The 19076-nt window shown below is 36.7% G+C and overlaps 1 protein-coding gene across 2 annotated transcripts in view; it reads left to right on the top strand.

Annotated features, from left to right (window-relative positions):
* AVEN (apoptosis and caspase activation inhibitor) overlaps positions 1 to 19076 on the top strand; it is a 109247-nt gene that overhangs the window by 7863 nt on the left and 82308 nt on the right. For both annotated transcript variants that reach the window (XM_064512439.1, XM_026095771.1), the window contains exon 2: positions 15100 to 15280. In XM_064512439.1, the coding sequence (XP_064368509.1) occupies positions 15100 to 15280 (181 nt within the window). The remainder of the gene's footprint in view (positions 1 to 15099; positions 15281 to 19076) is intronic.

Below are 19076 nucleotides of genomic sequence, written 5' to 3'. Positions count from 1 at the left end.
AAAAAGCTTTTAAGAAAATTTTTTTTTTTTTAAATACAGTTCCAATGGTCGCGAGTTTCTGTTTCCCTGCCTCATCTATTCAAACGCTTTTTGTTCTTCTTTTTTCCTAAGGTCTCTAAGATCAAACTTTGGTAACTTTTTGTTGTGCTGAAGTTTTGTGAGCTTCAAAAATTAGTTTTATAAACTCTATATTTTGTTAGTTTTATGAAATGATTCGAAATTATATTACCTCATTTAGATTTAATTATCACATGTAGTAGGGTAGATGTTACTCAGAGGACATGTAAAATGGCAATGTCTTGAATGTTGGAGGAGCTCTCACAAGAACTTGTCATCATATTTAACCCAAAATTACAGAATGTAGGGAAAAACAAACTACAGATTTAAGAATCCATGCTGTCCATTTTAAAACATTTTGTCAATGAAACAATGCTAGTAGCAAACAGTAGGTGGGGTAGGCAGCTTAGCCTTTAGTACTGATCGGACCCAATACTTATGTGTGTGACAGCCATAGTTTCTCAGGCAGAGAAGATAGCTGACAATTAAATGAGGAAGAGTAAAGGTAGGTATTTCACAGTGTAAAATCATGGCAAGGGAATATATTTCTCACCTCAAGGTGATGTTTTTTGAATATACATTGGGACATATCAAAACCACACTATATATGAGTTTTTAGGACTTGCTACTGAAGTACTCATTACAGACAAAACTGAAAGAAGGGAGCACTGAGGAACTTTAAGCTAAAAATCTTGTTTGTATTACTTGCATGAATAGTTGGTCCCAATGAACATCATACAGGGTTTTATATGGGTGCATCAAGTGAAAATAGTAAGCATTCATGCTGAAAGAATAAACTAATCTGTAGAAGGAATGAAATTTGATTTAAAGAATTAGTCAATAATATTCTAACTCCTCTAAGTAACGGTCTTATTTTTCACAAAGAGAATTTTGAAAGAGGTGACAGTACTGCTTCTGTTTTCTCACAAAATTAACTGGCTAGTTTTAGGAGCCTTGTTTTTGGTTTCCAGCAAATCCAATTGTGTTTCATGGGCTTCTGTAGCTATCAGAAGGTTTTTCTGTATTTCAAAGGAAAACTTATTGATTATTGATTCAGGAGTGATTTAGAACCTCATAACAAGTACCACAGTGTTTCTCTGACTAGTTTTCAAAATCAAAGGATTTCAGGCCTGTGTGATTCAGTGCTCTGTGGTGAAGGATTGAGGGGGGTCTGTTTTTCCCCTGTTCTCTTTCATTTATGTCATTCTTCTGTATTTGTGTATGCATGTGCTTTTTTTTTTCTTTCTCATTATTACTTCTGTAAAAATAAGGCTTTAATTCTTCTGCAGGTAGACTTAGTAAAACAGCCCTGCTAGTAAAATCAGTAAATCCACTGGAGTGTGTGAGAACCTTGCCTCAAGGTCCTGTTTCTATTCCTGTCTGTCTTTTCCCAGAAGATTACTTCAGTACAGACTCTTTTTAATTCTGGGGTAGCCAGGATCTTTGACTTGTAGGAGCAGAGTAATGACTCTGGGCCACAGCTCCTTCCAGGCTACTGCTCTGTTACTAGTGTGAAGCTTTGAGCTTTCTCTGATTGCCTGGCAAACTAGGGTTTTCTTTTGTGTTCTCTTCTGGGCTGTATCATTCATGTTATGCTGCCATGCTTACTTCACTAGTGTATATACCCTGTTAATTTGTAACAGTAGGTGCTAGTGGAAGCACCACAGGCTGGAATGATACTGTATGATAGAAATACTGTATAACTGTATTACTTCTTTTCCTGCACTTGAGCCTAATTGTCAGCAAGTCAAAGATCGTTGTCCCAGTGATAAGTAAAATCTGTTTGTGGAGGTAATATTCAAAAACAAATTGTGCTAATGAGAAACGTTAGCTCCTTCAGGATTTTGGCCCGGCTCTTTGTACGTACTTGGTGCTCTCACAGTGCATATATGTTGGTGAGTTACTGTCAATATTTTTTTTGGTGCAAATTTGCCTCGTGGGATGCACTTGAGCATAATACTGGTGGGCTCAAAGTGGTTTCCCTCCTGGTGGAAGCATGGCTGAAATTGTTCACCAGGGCACTGTCTAGAGCTCACTACTTGCAAAGTGGATGCTAAGTTCTCCTGCAGTTAGTACTCTGTATATATGCAGTGAGCCCCTAGGACTGGTGACTGGTGTAAACTATGCTGCTAGTAAGGACACGTGCACAAAAAGTCCTGGAATTGCAGTAGATCCCAACAAGTAGAACCCAGTCCTTAACGTTCGTTGGTAATCCAGATGTACCTGTACTTTCAGCAAAGTTCCAAATGACTCTTGGAGTTTCTTCACTGTAGAATTAATTGAAGGATCAGGGCAGTATTGTACAATAGCCCTTACATTTTAGAACTATACTCTAGGCCAATGGCAAAATAAAATGACATTTTAAAATACTGGTTATTTTGAACTATGGCATTCGGGTGTTGAGGACCTCAGATAGATTCTTCGCTACTTTATCTCATGTTGTATGTTAGGTTTACAGAAGTTAATTCCTCAAGGCTATTTGGAAGAGTATCTTTCAGAGGATTTTCTTTTTCCACAGAAGTTGGAGATGAATGAGGAGAGGGGTCTCAGGTTTGAGCTGAGGTCTTTAAAAATGTCTGCAGTACAGTCACATTCAAATTTGATATAGGAATAGCAAAGGTTTTTTGAGTGAATGCAAGGAAATACATTTGAAAATATCCGTGGTATTATTTTTACCCTAGTGTATTTGTAAAACAGTTGACCTGGCTTTTTTATGAAGATAATTTGAAAACAAAACAACATTCCTGCTTCTTGTTTCTCTGAAGAGGGTGATAGTCACAGCATAAACATAGAGATATGATAAGCTGTGGATTTTTTAGCAATATTCAATGGCTTTACATCTATCTGTATAGAATTCTTTGAGCCTTGTTTAACAATACCTATTTTACAAATGTTCTAGATAGGAAGTAGTCATGCTTTTTTTTCACAGTTCCAAACAGGCTTGAGCATAAGAACTTGTCAGGATCTAGACTTTATTTTGTCTGTTATTTCAGGCTGGTTTTCTGCAGCTGTAATTATATTTTTCAGGGGAGGAAACTTTTTTATTACACTTTTCATCTAGAAGTTGCACTACAGTCTGCACGAGGCTGTAGTCACATGACTAATCTGTTTGAATTAATTTGCTACACACATTTTAAAAATCAAGATGGGAGAATGGTTTTCTTTCCTCTTAAAATTAGTAAAATAAGCAGCTTGTAGGATCAAACTTAGTGAGTTTTGAAGAACTGTAACAGTTTTACAGAAAAGACTTAGAGAAGAAGAGTCTTGTGTGCTTCATGAAATTTTTTTCCCTTTAAATGGAGTGTCATTTCTGTTATGTAAAACACCGGTTTCAGAATAGTATGTCTTTCTGCCATAGCTAATTCTATCTTTAAATGATTTCCAGTATCCAGCATTTATGAAGCAATCTTTAGGGTTTCATTACTCTTTCAAAAATTCTTGTCCTGTACAATAAAGGCTAAAAGCTTTTTTCTTGTGCTACCTGTTCTTTCAGCTGCCCTTTCTGCTAATTAAGCTTCTCTTTAGCTTTGGTAGATCTCTCTAAAGGTCACCAATAGAGCATACTAGTGAAGAGGATTATTCTTTGCAGCAATATTTTTTTCTCTTCATGAAAGAACCTCTCTCTTGTGGCTCTACCTTCCTTAGTCTAGGGAAGGCGGGGGAAAAAAAAAGCTTTTTCCTTTTTCCCCTCAACTTGAGAAAACAATTTATAATAGAACCTTGAATTGTACTGGAAGAGATATGTTATTACCAAGGCTACGTGTGCAATAAAGAAGGAAATAAATTGTTTCAGTTAATGAGAAGCAGTGCTTAAAGGTCACTGGAGAAGCCTCACTGCAAATACCTGAAAATAGGTATTTGCCGGTAGGAGGAGAATATGCAGCATACATGTATGACCTCACCCCCATTAACACTTTGGAAGAAATACATTTTTAATGTACTGTTAGGTATGTCACTATAATTATGACATGGATTTAAGATTTGTCAATACTATTTAATCTTATTAATACTGTTTTGAAAAATCAAAAGGTATAATGTGCAAAATATTAAATATCAAGATTCTTTTTTGCTTCACATTTTATTAGGCAAAGACTGGGAAAAAAACATGAAAGCAACAGGATTTGCAAATACTTATATTGACCTGTCTAAGGTGTCTGATGAGTATTATTTAGTGACTTTTACAAACGCTTAGTTTCTGTTGAATAACAATTAATTGGAAGGAAAAAAATCTTATCTAAATTATGTGAAATTCTAAAGGAGGAAGTATAATGAAAAGTGGTTTAACTATTTTCAGTGAGACAGCAAATAGATCGATGCACTGATCAATAGTAATTGTTTATTTTCTTGCCTTGTTGTAGTATCCTGTGTTAGTCACTAGAAAATGCTGGTTATAATGCAGGAAAAAAATGTCTCTTCACATTAGTAATACACTATTTTCACCTCTTTCTCAAAATATATGGCAAAATCATCCTAGCATCTGCCAGATTATGGTGGAAACAGCTTGTGCGCAAGGTTACAGAACCATTACTGCTGATACTTTTTTGTAAAAAGGCAGCCAGCGGACACGCAGAGCCTGTTTTAAATACAGAGAGAGTGTGATGAAAAGGCTTAAATCTGCAATGAGTGATAAAGCAAAGGATTTGGAGAATGTGGAGAAGAGGAACAAATTCAAATTGCAGGCCACTTTCTGCCCCATTTCAAATACAAGGTACAATCATGTTCTCTCACTTTTCAGATAAGCGACTATTTACCAATAGTTATTTTGAAGTGAATTTCCCTAGGTTCCTTTTTTTCATTCTCTCTGTACTTTGTCTAAAAACATTAAAGCTGTCATAAGGATAGAGCAGGAATGAAGGAATGACATGAGGTTGGTTTGTTTGGTGGTGGTTGGGCACCTGCCTGGCAAGTAAGCCACCAGGTTTTCCAGGTGTCTTGCCAGGAATGTTCAGTGGCCCCGTGCAAACGAGAACAGGGCTGAGAACACAGGTCACCCATTTTGGAGGATGTAGAGTCACTGCATTCTCTTGGCTGTGGGAGATGTGACTTGTATTGAGAGAATTGAATTTACTTTCACTTTCTGGGTAAAATACTGTAGTTCTGCAGCAGGTGGATAGAAATGGATTGTATTTATTGACAATAGTCCTTTGGCATGCTTTGTTTTAGCTCTCCCCACTCAGGACCAGCAGAACTGTTTTCTAATGAGTATGTGATTTGATGGAAGAAGTTCTGTATTTCTTTCAGCCAGAAGTGTACAGTGGTGATGAAGTTTATAGTTGCTTTCTCCATTTTTGATAAATTGTCGTATTTCTATTGCCTGCAGTGGGAGATTGTTTTGAGATCAAGGGCATGCCACAGGTTGGTGGTATTAAAATTTGTTTTTGACTTACCTGAGTCAGGACAGTGTGATGTGTCTGCACCTTTTGTATCTGTGTTATGTTGATATTTTGATATATAGAGAGAATCCCTGAACAACTTATATTTGAAATTGTAGTACAGCAGTTGGAGGACATACTATTCTGGCAGTCTCTGAGCTATACTACTAGTAGAGCAGCTAGTGCTTGAAATGGGGTGGTACAGCATGTTGCTGCATCTTGATTTGGGGGAGCACCACAAAGACACGTTGTAAGCCAAACATTTATATTTTGAATTACAGAGCCTGTGGACTCAGCAGGAGCCTACCTCTTGGAGGCAAAAATACCAGAAATCAGATGTTCGGCAGTAACTTGCTATGTTATTGGACAGCGTATTGCATGGTGCCTGAAGGATCTCAGCTTTGTCTTGCCAGGACCAGTGGATTAGTTCCTTGCTTTTGTTGAGTTTGTGCTGGGAGGGGACTACTGCCTTGTACAGGTAGAGCTGACAGCTGGAGGGAGTCAGTGGTGTCTTGTTTGCACAGGCTGGATGTACTGTCAGTGAAATCTTGCCCTGATTATGAGGCAGGGATTGCAACCTCTAAGCCTGGAAAGGTATTCTTGCTGAATTACTGTTTCCTCATCCCGTTTCCTCATTCTCATCTCCTCACATCTTTAAATGCACCGTGGGATTTACAGACAGCTATGAGAATTGAAAGGGAAAAAACCTAGGCCTCTCCCTCACTGACCAGCCCTTAGATTTCTCACATCGTTGAAAGGACAAGGGAAAGGAAGGGTTTTGGTGTCCCTTTATCAAGTGGGTAGTCAGTACTCTTTACATCTTTTCTGTTTTTTTCACCGCTTAAAAAATTAAATTTAGTACTGTTCTCAGAAATGCTATTTAAAACCTTGAGAGTTGAGGATAGTATTTTTTTTGCCATAGCATTGTTGTAATATGTATGTTTGTTTTGTCTGCTTTGACTCCTGAATTCTCTTTTGCATCAGTGCTATTCAATATGTAGGTCCTGCATCTTTGTTCCTTGATATGTGGGCTTGGGTTCAGCTATACTGATATGCGTTTTGTTTGCATAATAGGCAATTTGCTTTCTGTTCTTAGGATCTTTTATATCACTTACAGTTTGCTGATTGACTATGTGGCTGTGTATTGGTCATTAAAAATTATTTCTTTTTTGATTCCCCATTCTGGAAATATCCTCAAATGAGAGTACTTGAAGAATTACTGTTTGATTGTGCCATGCCATATATGTACTAATACAGCATAATTTCAAAAATGTGTGATGTCTGGATTTACCAGTTTGTTGATAGAAGAGTAGTAGAAGTCTGAGGTTTTTCAATTGCATGTGAATTTACAACTGTAAAATGGCAGTATGTTAACAGTGAGACATGAAAATCTTACAGACCGTGCTACTGACAATGTTGCAGACATAGTGAAAGGGAGGGTGAAAGCAGAATGTTTTCATTTGAATTTCTTATACAGTACCTTTTTAGGGTTTTGGATTAGTATAGTATCTCCTTATAGAGCTTTAACTTTCATCATGTGAAATATTTTGTGTTTATGAAATGCTGCTATTACAGTTGATCTGAAAAAGCAACAGATGTTGGGGTATTTTAATTTAAATTCAAGATAGAAGAATTCCCCACTGTGAGCCAAACATCCATTCTTGTATACCGAACCTCAAAAATAATGCATTTAACATGCCTCGCTGGCCGTCTGTAAGTAGGTGAGAAAGGGGACTAAAAATGATAATCGCAAATGTTTTCAAGTGCGAGCTGAAACTTTTACCAAATGACATAAATGTAAAAAGGATTTTTTTTTTTTTTAGGAATGTGTCAAATCAACAAAAAGCACCTGTGTTTCCACACATGTTATGTGTAATAGGAGTAGTAATGGAGAATCCACAATTCTATAATGGAAATCAGAACAGAAAATTGGCTTTAGAAAAACAAGTTTAACATTGCAGGAAATTAAGGCCTAGGATGTGGCTTACCAGTACACTTAGCCAGTCTAGTGGATAACTGCTGTCAGAAATGAAAGAAGGACCTTCTTCCCAGACCTCAGGTTTTACAGCATGGTCCCGGCCTTTCTCTCTAACCATTTATTTGTGCTTGTCTGAATCTGCCATGAACTCATTTAGGGACTTAAATTGGAGAAGACTAAGTCTAGGAGAGAGAGAGGAAAGCTACTGATGAATTTTCTGCCAGTTCAGGTGTTTGATTTCTGAGAATATTGTTCTACTGGTGTCTTCTAGAATTTCTTTTCTTCTTTAATTCTTTGCCAGTTGAAAATACAGCAGTGTGGGTGGTTATCACCAGTATTTGCTTATTTTGAAATCCAATGAAAAATAATGTCTTCATCCTTATGTGCTTTATTTATTTATTTATTTTTACAAAATAGATGCATTAAAAACCAAATCTTCAAACTGTTGTTGAATATTATGTAATATTTTTGAATTTAAAGATAGGAAATAGTTATCTTGTTACTCAAATGTAACAAATTTTGGATAACTCTTCCATTTTTAACAAAGCACAGCTGAAATCTTTCAGGGATGTTTTTTCTTTTCTTGTTTTGGCAAAAGCTGATCCTGTGAGAAATTTAATATCTTATATTTTTGCTTCTATTAGAAACCTCGAAGCTTCTTCAACATGTTGATTTTGAACTTTGTAGAGTAGGCAGTTGCTGGGTTTCTGAGTGGTTTTTTTTTGTTGTTGTTGTTCTATAACTGTGTATGTGTAGGGGGTTGTTAAATAAACATTAGACTTGTCTGTGTGACTGAGGCATTCTCTAAACTTTACTCATTTGAGCAGGCTTTTTGTAGTTTGTGAAATAACCTTTGTGGGTTAGGATTCAGACTTATTTTTCTTATGTTCTGCAGATGGATTCAGTTATGAGTGAGCTTTTTACCCAATTTGCCTTACTTTTATTTCAGCATTGATATCATTGCAGAAATAGAGAGCTTTTCAATATATGTATCAGTTTATAACACAGATGTGTTTATTGAGAGAGGCTGTCTTTCTCACTGACTCATGAGGACTAGCAAAATAGCAGTATTTTTAAAATTTCAAAAATGTCTGTCATTGAAGAGTTGAGATGAATGTATATACCCTCAATAAACTTACATTCCTTGAAGCTGCAGAAGTCTGCCTGAGCTTTCTTTACAAGTTATTGTAGAAGCTGTTAATACAATTGCTTTTGCAATTTTAGAAAGTGCTAGAACAAGACAATGAAACAAAATGCTAAGAATTAGATGTTGTATTGGAGGTTTTCAAGACCTAACTGGACAGGACCCTGAACTGCCTGGTCTGATTTCCGTTTTGACCTTGCTTCGAGCAGGAGGGGGTTGGACAAGATGACCTCCTGCGGGCCCTTCCAGCTTGAATTATGCTATGATTCTGTGACGTTAACACAGCAGAATTGAGTCCATTTCTGGATACAATCAATTTCCAATATAGCTCAGATTATTTTTAGCTCTTATGTAGGAGCTGCAGATTTGGTAAGAACAAACACCTTTCTGTAGAAATTTTTCTCACCCTCTCCAGAATACTCCTTATAATTTGGTTTTGGAATATGGTGTACAATATTCACATATGTATGTGGATCCATAGGTATGCAATATGTAGAACCCCTAATTTTGTCAAATATGGCCTCTACATAGGAACAGTCAGTAAAAATGCTGTGATCTTTGTGACAATATACTTGTTCTGCAAGGTTTTATTGAAACCTGTTGCTTCTGCCAAGATCAAGGCTCTTGCTTTATGTTTACACTCATGCTTTTCATCTGAATGTAAGAAAAACATATTCTACTTTTGCAAGTTACTGTCAGTTTGAAAGTAGTATGGCTGACAAGTTTTGTGCGGGTTTGTGTGACAATTTTTATATAAATTGCTTGATGGGTTTATATAATTGCCAATAACTTCCATATAATCATTTTGACTGAATTTAAGAAAAACAGTTGATTTGTATGTTGGCGTAAATGTTTGGGCTTGGCAAGTTTAAAATATCAAAAGCCTCTTTATCTAAAGACAGCAGCTGGACAAGCTCTTTGCTCCCAGCATGGCTCAACCATGGGGATCGAAGGAAAAAGGACTACTTCTGGAGTTAACGCAGCTTGTTAGTTCTCTGCTGAATATTCCAGTTAGTGCAGAATGCGCGCTGAAGCTATGATGACAGAGTTCTCGTAACATACCCGCCATCAAATATCCTTCAGTTTGCTGTTTTTAATCTGTATGAGTCGGACTGAATTTCAGCTGGTGATTTTGGAGCTTGGAAAATTCTGTATCTAACAAACAAAATATTAAAATACATAGTTTCCTAAACAAATACTTAAGAGGCTTTACTAAGTTTCCAAGTCTAATTTTAATGCTAGAGAATAGAGCTTTTGAGATTTTTTTCCTGTGTATATACTCAGTTAGCAATTTTTCATTGCACGATTATTAACTTTATTTTCTCTGAGTCAACAGTTTTCGGATAGGGACTTCAGGAGCTGCAGTACAAAACCTCTGTGGTGTGGTTTAGAGGAGGAACCTGTAGCAGACGGTTAGTTTTTTCTCTCTGTGAGCCACCTATTTGAAGGACCGTGCAACTCATCGTGTGCTGATAAGTCACACAGGTATTTCCGAGGCAGCAGTGGAAAGTGAACATGGGAATTTGTGGGATCTGGTTCTTTGAAAGGGGAGATAGTCTACCTTTTAAAACAGTAATTACAAACAAAATAACTGGATTTTTTTTTCCTTTCTTCACTGTGAGCCTAAGGGAGAGATTCAGGTCACACTAAACTAAACGTGTTGTTTCTAGTGACCGGGAGGAATGTAGAGGATTGTACGTACCAAGAGAGATTAAATGTTTAAACCTTTCTTACAGAGTTAATAGAACTGCATAGGAAGAGAGCTACAGGTGACTCCTGTAGTTTCCTAAAGGTAATAAATGCAGTTTTAGAAAGTCACAATGGAAGCTCTTGCTTTTAATACAGCTTCATCTTTTTTAAAGGTCTGTGAGGTCAACAATGCTTGTTGGGTGTTCCCAAGCACGTGTACCTAATGTGCCATGAGTGACTGCACTCACAATGCAGAGTGGCTGAGTAATTGAAGCAGGATGTAATAGGTCACTGTTGTCCTTCCTCCACTGTGTACTTCAGCCTTGGTTTTATCCAAAATGTTTTGAGTTTCAGGGAAGTGGAGAGGCTGACCTGGGGGGAAATTGCCTGTTCAGAATAATGTTTATTTCATTTTGACACCTTCATTCCCAAAACGTGTGTATCCACATGTTTCTCTCTGTAAGAGAATAGTTAAAAAGACCATTTTTTCTGCTTTTCTCTCAACTACTATACCTTCCCAAACCTGTGTGCAAAATCTGTGTATAAAGGAAGGTGTACTGAGATATACTATTGTTGCTATAAAGACTATAGATTGGGGTTATGTATGTTGCCCATTTTGCTCTCCTTCAAAAGGAAAGCAGATTCATAGGTTTTGGTAAGGAATGAAAATATGTTACTTGCCAGAAGAGCCCAGACTGTGCAAGTTCCTGTGCAGGTCCCAGGGGACCTTGGCTCTTTTGACTGTTGTTTGAGGACTTAATTGGCTTAATTTTTGGAGAGAACACAATGTTTATATTTTTTGCTCATCTGATGAATAAAGCAGTCTGAAGGTTTCCTGACTTTTTTTTTCTTTCTTTCTCCAGCTGGACTTTTGTATACTGTCTCCAGTTTCCAAATCATAGAGAATCAGGAAAATGTTGCAGAAAACTTCAATGAGATGTGCAAATGGTGATGCATATAATACTGTATGAAATACAGGAACAGCAGATGAATATTGTGCCTGCTAGGATATCATGGTTCATTATAGTACTGAACAATATTGTGTAGATATAGCTCAAAATTGCTTAAAGGCATCATTTTTTTTTTCCTTACCTGAGTCATACTGTTCTAAAGGTTGTATTTGAGTTGGCTTTTAGAATTTGTTTCAGCTTGTATCATTTGTTATTGGAGAGGGAGGTATTTTTTTTCATTATGCATAGAACAGATGTCTGCTCTGGCTGATTAAGACTTGTCTCATTTTCAGTAAGGTGTGATGACAATGGTAGTAGCATATAGTGACCTCAATAGGCAGGTAACAGTAAAGTCATATAGAAAGCATTGTGTTTGTTTATGTGTTTCTGAGGTCAGAGAATCACAGAATGGTTGAGGTTGGAAGGGACCCCTGGAGATCATCTAGTCCAACCCCCCTGCTCAAGCAGGGTCACCTGCAGCATATTGCACAGGATCGTGTCCAGGCAGGTTTTGAATATCTCCAAGGAAGGAGACTCCACAGCCTCTCTGGGCAACCTGCTCCAGTGCTCTGTCACCCTCAGAGTAAAGAAGTTTTTCCTCATGTTCAGATGGAGCTTCCTGTGGTTCAGTTTGTGCCTGTTGCCTCTCGTCCTGTCACCGGGCATCACTGAAAATAATCTGGCCCCATCCTCTTTACACCCTCCCTTAAGATACTTGTATACATTGATACGATCCCCTCTGGCTAGCTACACCTAGCTAGAGCTTCTCCCAGGAGAAGTCAGGTTGTTACTTTAGATGGTAGCAGTCTCATATGAGACACTAGAAGCAACTTATTTCTGAAGCTTCACTGATCAGAAAAAAAGAATATTTTATGTATTGATAAGCCATAATTTTACTGGTGAAAATGCTTCTTTTAAGTTGTTTTGAATGACAGGTTTTTAAATGTGATTACTTTCAGATCTATTTTATGGTATGGCAGTGCATTATGTGAAATCTTTGGTGAAACGTTTTATTAGAAATGTAAGCAGGTGTGCATTTACAGTTTAATCATTTCAAAAGTAAATCTCAGATGGTGCTTGGGAAACGAGGCTGCACAGCTCCCATTAAGCCTCCTGAGAATTTGTGGTTTGTTTCTTAAAGTTCAAGTTGACAGTTTAACTGCTAAGAAATGCAGTTTCCTTGAGGTGTGCTGTATAACACAGCTAATGACAAAACGTGAAAAGAATTTAGTCCAGTATTATTTCACATTTAAGTGAAAACATTTGAATCCATATTAATTCACTAGAAGCTGATTAAAATAAGAAGCTAATATTCCTGTTCTGTTTATGCTGATGGCTGAAAGGAGCAAATGCGACAGGTTCAAAGGAATTAAGTAGCTAGAGTGCTGTACTTGCATAAGGTGATTCTGATCCTTCAGAAAATTCTTGGAATTTCTTAGAAACAAAAAGAGAATATGACACAGATGTGTCTATCTAGCACTATTCTTGCTTTGACATGTGAATCTTATCACCTCTAAGTTATTTTGGGGAGCCGAATTCCACTAGACTTCCTGGATTGTAGCAAATCGTTCCATTTGTAAGAGGGAGAAAAAAACCAACAAACAAGTTGATTCTTATCTTCAGATAAATGATTTTGGTCTTTGTCTTGTGGAAACTGTAGCTCTGGATCAGTTCGCAATAATACAGAGTTCTGACTTCATCTCCTTCAGTTATGTAACCACTTGTCTACAACAACCATTTTAGTGTATCTATCTGATGTACAGAAAGAAAAGAGAATTTACCTTAAAAAAAAAAAAATTACACAGAACTAGTGAGAATGCACAGATTTTTTCCCTGCTGTCAGCTGTTTTGATAATATGTGATGGATTTTTATAATTGTAGTAGGTTTTTAACCTATTTTTCTGCTGTTTGATGATTTTACCATTTCTTCATGCTGTTCCTGATCAGGACTCCCAAACAGTAGTAGAGAAGTTTATTTTATGAATATTGGGGGATAATTTGGGGGGGGTAGTAATTATTCTAATTCTGATTTTGCTACTTCTATGATAAGCTGGGCAGTCATTTTGATACAATTTTGGGAGAATCTGATCTCCTACAATCAAGTTATTCTGTGCTTTTCAGTGGGCATAAAAGCCAGAAACCTATTATTCTTGATTTTGTGTGCTTTTGCCTTTCAGAGGCATCACTGCTGCTGTTGGTCATTCTTGATACATTTTCAAAACTGAGGAGCAGTAGAGCGCCACTATCCATGAACTAGTTATGCTTTCTGGGTCAGTCAGTCTTTTTATGATGTACTTGCATGTAAATGTAGTATGTGGTGTTTGCAATAGAGATTTATTTGGTGTTGATGGAGGTTTTTCTGTTAAATGATTGGATGCTAAAGGAAAGTAGAAAACCAATTTGTCCTTGTCTAGCCAAGCTAAACTGTAACTACGAAACTTTCTATGGAGTAGTTGAGCCTTCAAGACTGATTCCTAAATATCCATCTGAAACCTGTGTTGCATTTCCGTATATCCTTTCTTTCTAGTAATCTTTGTACACATGTTGTTGCGGCTCTTAATTTACAAGGGTGTTTAATTTGACTTTATAAATAATTACTCTTCACGTTTAATTCAGGATTACGTTTGGTTTAAACTGTTAAAGCTAAAGTCCTCCTCAGAGCACATTTCTGGTGAGCTGAAATGACGTTTGGCTTGTTAATATATAATGACTTACAGAAAGGTAGCTTTGCTTTTCAAAATTATTTTATGCTGAATGGGGATGGCTCTAAGCTTCTCAGTAATGTAAAAAATGCTTGAATTCCACTGCCCTCGTTATCAAGAATGTACTTATTCTTGGGATAGCAAAATTGAATTTTATGGCAGCAGCACACTGATTTGTGAAAGGAGGAGAGATGAAGTGAAGGAGAGAAGAAAGAGCAGAGCTGTTAGTAGAGGTGTTTGTGAGTGGGCTCAGCAAGGTTCTTTGTCCTTGATTTCCTTGCTCCACTTCTTCAGAGCTTCGGGCTTCTGCAGAAGGTTTTTTGTACCAAAATGCTGCTGCTCTCAGTTCTTCTCTCTCCTGGTGCGTACTTCTTGCACAGTGAAGCAGATCTTTCCCTTCATGAACCGATAGCCATTCCAGCTCAACCCCAAGCTCTGGGAGAGGAGAGTGCTCTGATGCAGAGGGCTCAAGGAGAGCCTTCTGCCACCCAGTTCTTGAGCACTTGTGGCAAATGCCTGTTTTGCTTGAATCTTAAGCTGACTCTGCTGCGAGTTCTCCCTTTGACCCTAGCACTTTTTTGAAGAGGTTTGGGCTGGTAGCTTGACTGCCAGCAGTCTATTTTATTTTTCCATGTGTATTTCATTAAAAAGACTTTCATGAAGGAAATGAATCTGTTGAATTATTTCGTATTACTTAAGAGCATGTAGTTGGTTATAATGGAAATCCCTGTGCAGATCACTCTTACATGATGTTTTTTGGCAGTATTTATGTTGTCTTTTTTTCTGTGCTGTTCAACAAATACCAGTTCTTTCACTTATCACCTGTATCACTGCAACCCTTGCACATAGGTGGTACTATTAAATTCTTAGTTCTGCTCCACATGTTGCTTATTATCAGGAAGGAAGCTGTTCACTTTGGGCTTCCAGAATAGGAGGGAAAGCACTGCAGTGTGCATCAGTGTTGCTGAGCAGGCTGACTTCTGTAAGAACTGAAGTTTCACTGGGTACTTTTAATAATAAGGAGCTATATACAGTTCAGGAAGATGGTAGCGCCTAATCTAAAATTTTGATTGCATGGCTACTGATCCAGGCTTATTTGTCTTTCTGGGCCTTGATTCTGTGGTTGGGGTTGCTTGAGTGGCTATTTAAATACTGAGTTAAATGCTGTTGAGGTGCAATGGCTCTAATGTCCATTTAAATATCACAGGTAGAGGATGATGATGATAACGAGTCACGAGAGGAAGAAGAGAAGGAAGACCTGAAAAGCTATTCAAGAAGAAAGATTGTTTCCAACTGGAGCCGCTATGAGGATGCAGAAAAAGAGGGACAGAATGAAAGTGCAGAGTCTCAGAGAGGAACTGACTTCAGCGTTTTGCTTAGCTCAGCAGGTAAGCATTTTGTACTCTATATACAGTTTTTTCAGTTTTGCATTTTCAAACTTTATTGTAGTTCTGGCTGTTCTTGATACTGAAACAGGACCCTAGAATACTGTTTCTATCTGCGAGAGTAAATATGCCACTGACTATTGGGGAGTGTTCAGAGTCTTCATGGGAGCAATCATGTCACACACATGTTGCACTAAGCCATGGTATATTGGGGATAGAAGATGGCTGCTGTCATTAGAGCCTTCTTATAAAACCGCATATGGGTCTGAGTATGTTTCCACTTACTTTGAGCCTATTCTTGCTGATAATGAATTTCTTACTGACCTTGGAGTCACTGCATTGTTTTCAGAAAACAAAAAAGATTGTTAATACAACTAAGCATAGCAAAGCAGTCAAACAGCTGCTTGTTGTTGTTTGTTTTGACAATGATTTGTAGTCAGCACTGTGTAGACTAGCAAGTTTTACTCTCCTTGATAAAAAAAGATCTGTTGTTTTTCCACCTTTAAAGGGCATACTAGAAGAAGTGGGAGGAGGGGCAGGCTTTACTTTTTTTAATTATACATGAATAGGGCTGTTGTGCAAAAAAGGGTTGCCTAAAATTATTTTACAAAGTGTTGATGTATGCCATTGCATTAGACTATTCTGCAAAAAGCTACAAACAATCTCTTCCAATTTTTTTGTGCAACCTGCAGGTTCTGAATGGTTATATTTGTCTAGATGCATCACTTTCTTTTTTCTTTTCTTTTTGTTTTTTAACTTTGTATTCTGTCTTGAAGTGAGATTTTTGAAGTCCTTTATTATGCATACACACTTATGTCTTGAAGAAAATGATTGTGACATGAACGTGTTAACTGGAATATGAAGGCAAAACAGTAGAAACAATTATAAAGGGGAAAATACAGTGAACATTCTTATGTGCTTTTGAACAGGAGCAATAATTGAAAGAATTATTACCAACCATCTTTGTTTATTACTATATGCTGAATTAGAATGGTCTTGAAGTTAATATTTCAGATGAAATGTTATATTTTGGTCTGGTACAAACTGTATGAGTTCTTGGCAATGAAATCTGTCAGTCTTTGTTTGCATCGTTATACTTGCATACAGATAATATCTGGAAAGGGAGCAGATCATTAAATGTGTTTGATAAACACCATGAAAAATTCATTTTAAAATACTGAACCTTCACTCTTAGAATTAGAAATGCAGTTCTCACTTGCTAGCTAATACAAGCTGTTGATTTTGTAGCGTAGATAACATTGTGTGGATACTAGCGGATGAACAAAATCATGCTTGGCTGAATTAGCAGGAAAATGTGTACCATTCTAAAATGAACACTTGCAAAAAAGAACATGAATTTATGTTGTAGTAAGACTTTTTGTGATTAACTCTTTCTGTGTCATTCACAATATGCCTGGATTATTAAAGCTACTTTTTTTCTTTCTTCATAGCCAGACTATAAATCATGTTGAATAATGTTTTTCCTTCACCATGATCAAGTGAATACTCAAAACTCTTTCAGAATTGAAAGATGTGCTGTTGCAAAAGTACTAGACTTGTTTTAAAAGAGCAGAAGTGTTAAAGAGAATTCCGAGTTGGTCTCAGGCTAGCTTAAACACCTACAGAACATACAGCGCTATATTGGAGTTGGGTTGGAGCTGGCTTTTGGAATGATTTGCCTGATGCGGGGTATGTATGTATAAAAGGTGTTGAAGTTTAGAATTTAGCTGAGAAAGGGAAGCTTGTATGTCTAGTTACTATAGTAGAAAAAGTAGCCTTTTTCTTTCCTATTCCATATAGGAAGTAGGTAGTTAAACTAGAGTAGAGAGGGAAGCATTACTGAGTTTTGAGGGTGAAGAAAGTGGTTAATCTAGTTCTCTGTGTTTGTAATACTAGTAATTTTAAAAATTTGTCATATGAGGAAAAAAATCATGTTTAAAGGATGGTATACTTAAAAGTACAGTTTGACAGGAACACAGAAATAGCATCAGATTTCTGAAACTGAGAGTGGTATCAGTGTTATTTTTAACTTGTGATTAATCTTGTAATATCAGAGCTGGGTCTTCTGTCATTTTAAAATAAGATGCTGTTTTATGTCATACCTGGTGACTTACCTTGACTCCAGTTTTTACAAGTCCAAAATACTGTGGTTCCCTTCTTGTCTTTTACAGATACCAATGAAGTTAACTGTCCCTGGTATCAAAACATGGATTATTAAAATATTTTGACTCTGTGGAGACATCTGGTCTAGCACTTCAAAGTTCATTAGTTTGTTGCATAATTAAGCAAGTCGGTTCTGAGAATCTTTTTGCATTTGTTACTGACAGAAAAATAGGGTAGCATTACAACTTAAAATGGCTTGATACTTTATTTCTTCTATGACTCAGTGAAAACTTGGGACAGCGGTGTTTGCTGGTTAATTAAAAGAGGTCTTGAAAAAAATATCCCTTGGATTGGAAAGATGGCATTGGTTACTGCCTTATATGTTACATCTCTAACTTTTGTGTTGAATTGCTGCAGATAACGATTTCAAGCATGAAATGAAAGCTTGCCTTCCTTAATTCTTGGTTTTAAGAAAATTATTTCAATAGTATTTGTTTTGTATTTGTAACCTTCTTAATTCTCTGTGGTTATGTATGTTTTTACATATAGACATATATAGTCCATTAATTTAAATAGTGCACGTCTTCCCCTTTACCCATTTAAAAATTTCTCTTGTATGTAATTTAAAATATTACTCCAGCCTTATGGCAGAGCCATAATGTATTTATTTTATAATCATGAATGTCTTCTGCCTTTGTGCTGTTCCTCATGATATCCTTTTAGACTTTTTTTTTTTTGTATGTTAATTAAGTCAGACTGACTGTAAAGCAACATGATTGTAAAGCAGGATTATCTCTTGTAAAGTTATCTTTTAACACACATTCATAGCCACTTGATTATTTTTATTGATCTTTTTCTTTGTTAAAGTGTTGAGTGCTCTTGTTCTTGCTGTGCATGGCTTCTTTGACTTATGTGTAAAAACTGAAAATGGAGTGATATTTATTTTTAGTGGTCTGAGAAGCAGCTTGCATCTTCATCTTATCTGATAATTTCGAATTCTGTTAGGATATTGCTGTTTTGCATTCGAACATTGCATGACATTGATTCAGTGCAATTGCAGCAAACCACTATTGGAGTACTAGAGAGGGAATGGAGTTAGAAATTGCTACTTTTCATGACTGCAGAAGCTTGGAAGGATCTTGTAATTGTAATTATAATACACAATATGTAATTAATGGAATTAAGGAATCTAGTGGCAAAAACTTGGATAGAAAACTGTCCTATGTAATGTTTAAGTGTCATAATATTGAAAGCAGAGTCATACAGAGAATGTTCTCTTTCAAAATACAGCTCCGATTTATTCCTTGAAAAAGTCCCATTAATTGAACAAGGTAGGGTACAAAAGATAGTTTGGGATCACACAGCGGTAATGACAGTAAATTAAGGCTAGTAGACAAACTTAAATGAAGAAATTTGTGACTTCCAAGGAATTAAATTTCCAAACTTGTTATTTCTTTAATATTATTATTAATACGATTCTGTATGTAATTTTCTAGTTCAAAATAACAAAAAGTAGCAAAGTGAGAGCACAAATGTTCTGTGATGTGGACATTAGGATTGGTGCTTTTAGATCTAGGACATGGACATCACTGTTGCTTGAATTAAGATAAGTAATGGGTTGTTATGTTGTATTTATACTTGTACTGGAGGAAAGTGGGTGATCTTTTTGAGGGGGGAAAGAAGGAGGTTGCAGATG

Source organism: Dromaius novaehollandiae, chromosome 5 (genome assembly GCF_036370855.1).
Source record: "Dromaius novaehollandiae isolate bDroNov1 chromosome 5, bDroNov1.hap1, whole genome shotgun sequence".
NCBI classification, from domain to species: Eukaryota; Metazoa; Chordata; class Aves; order Casuariiformes; family Dromaiidae; genus Dromaius; species Dromaius novaehollandiae.
This window is presented reverse-complemented; position numbering and strand designations above follow the sequence as displayed.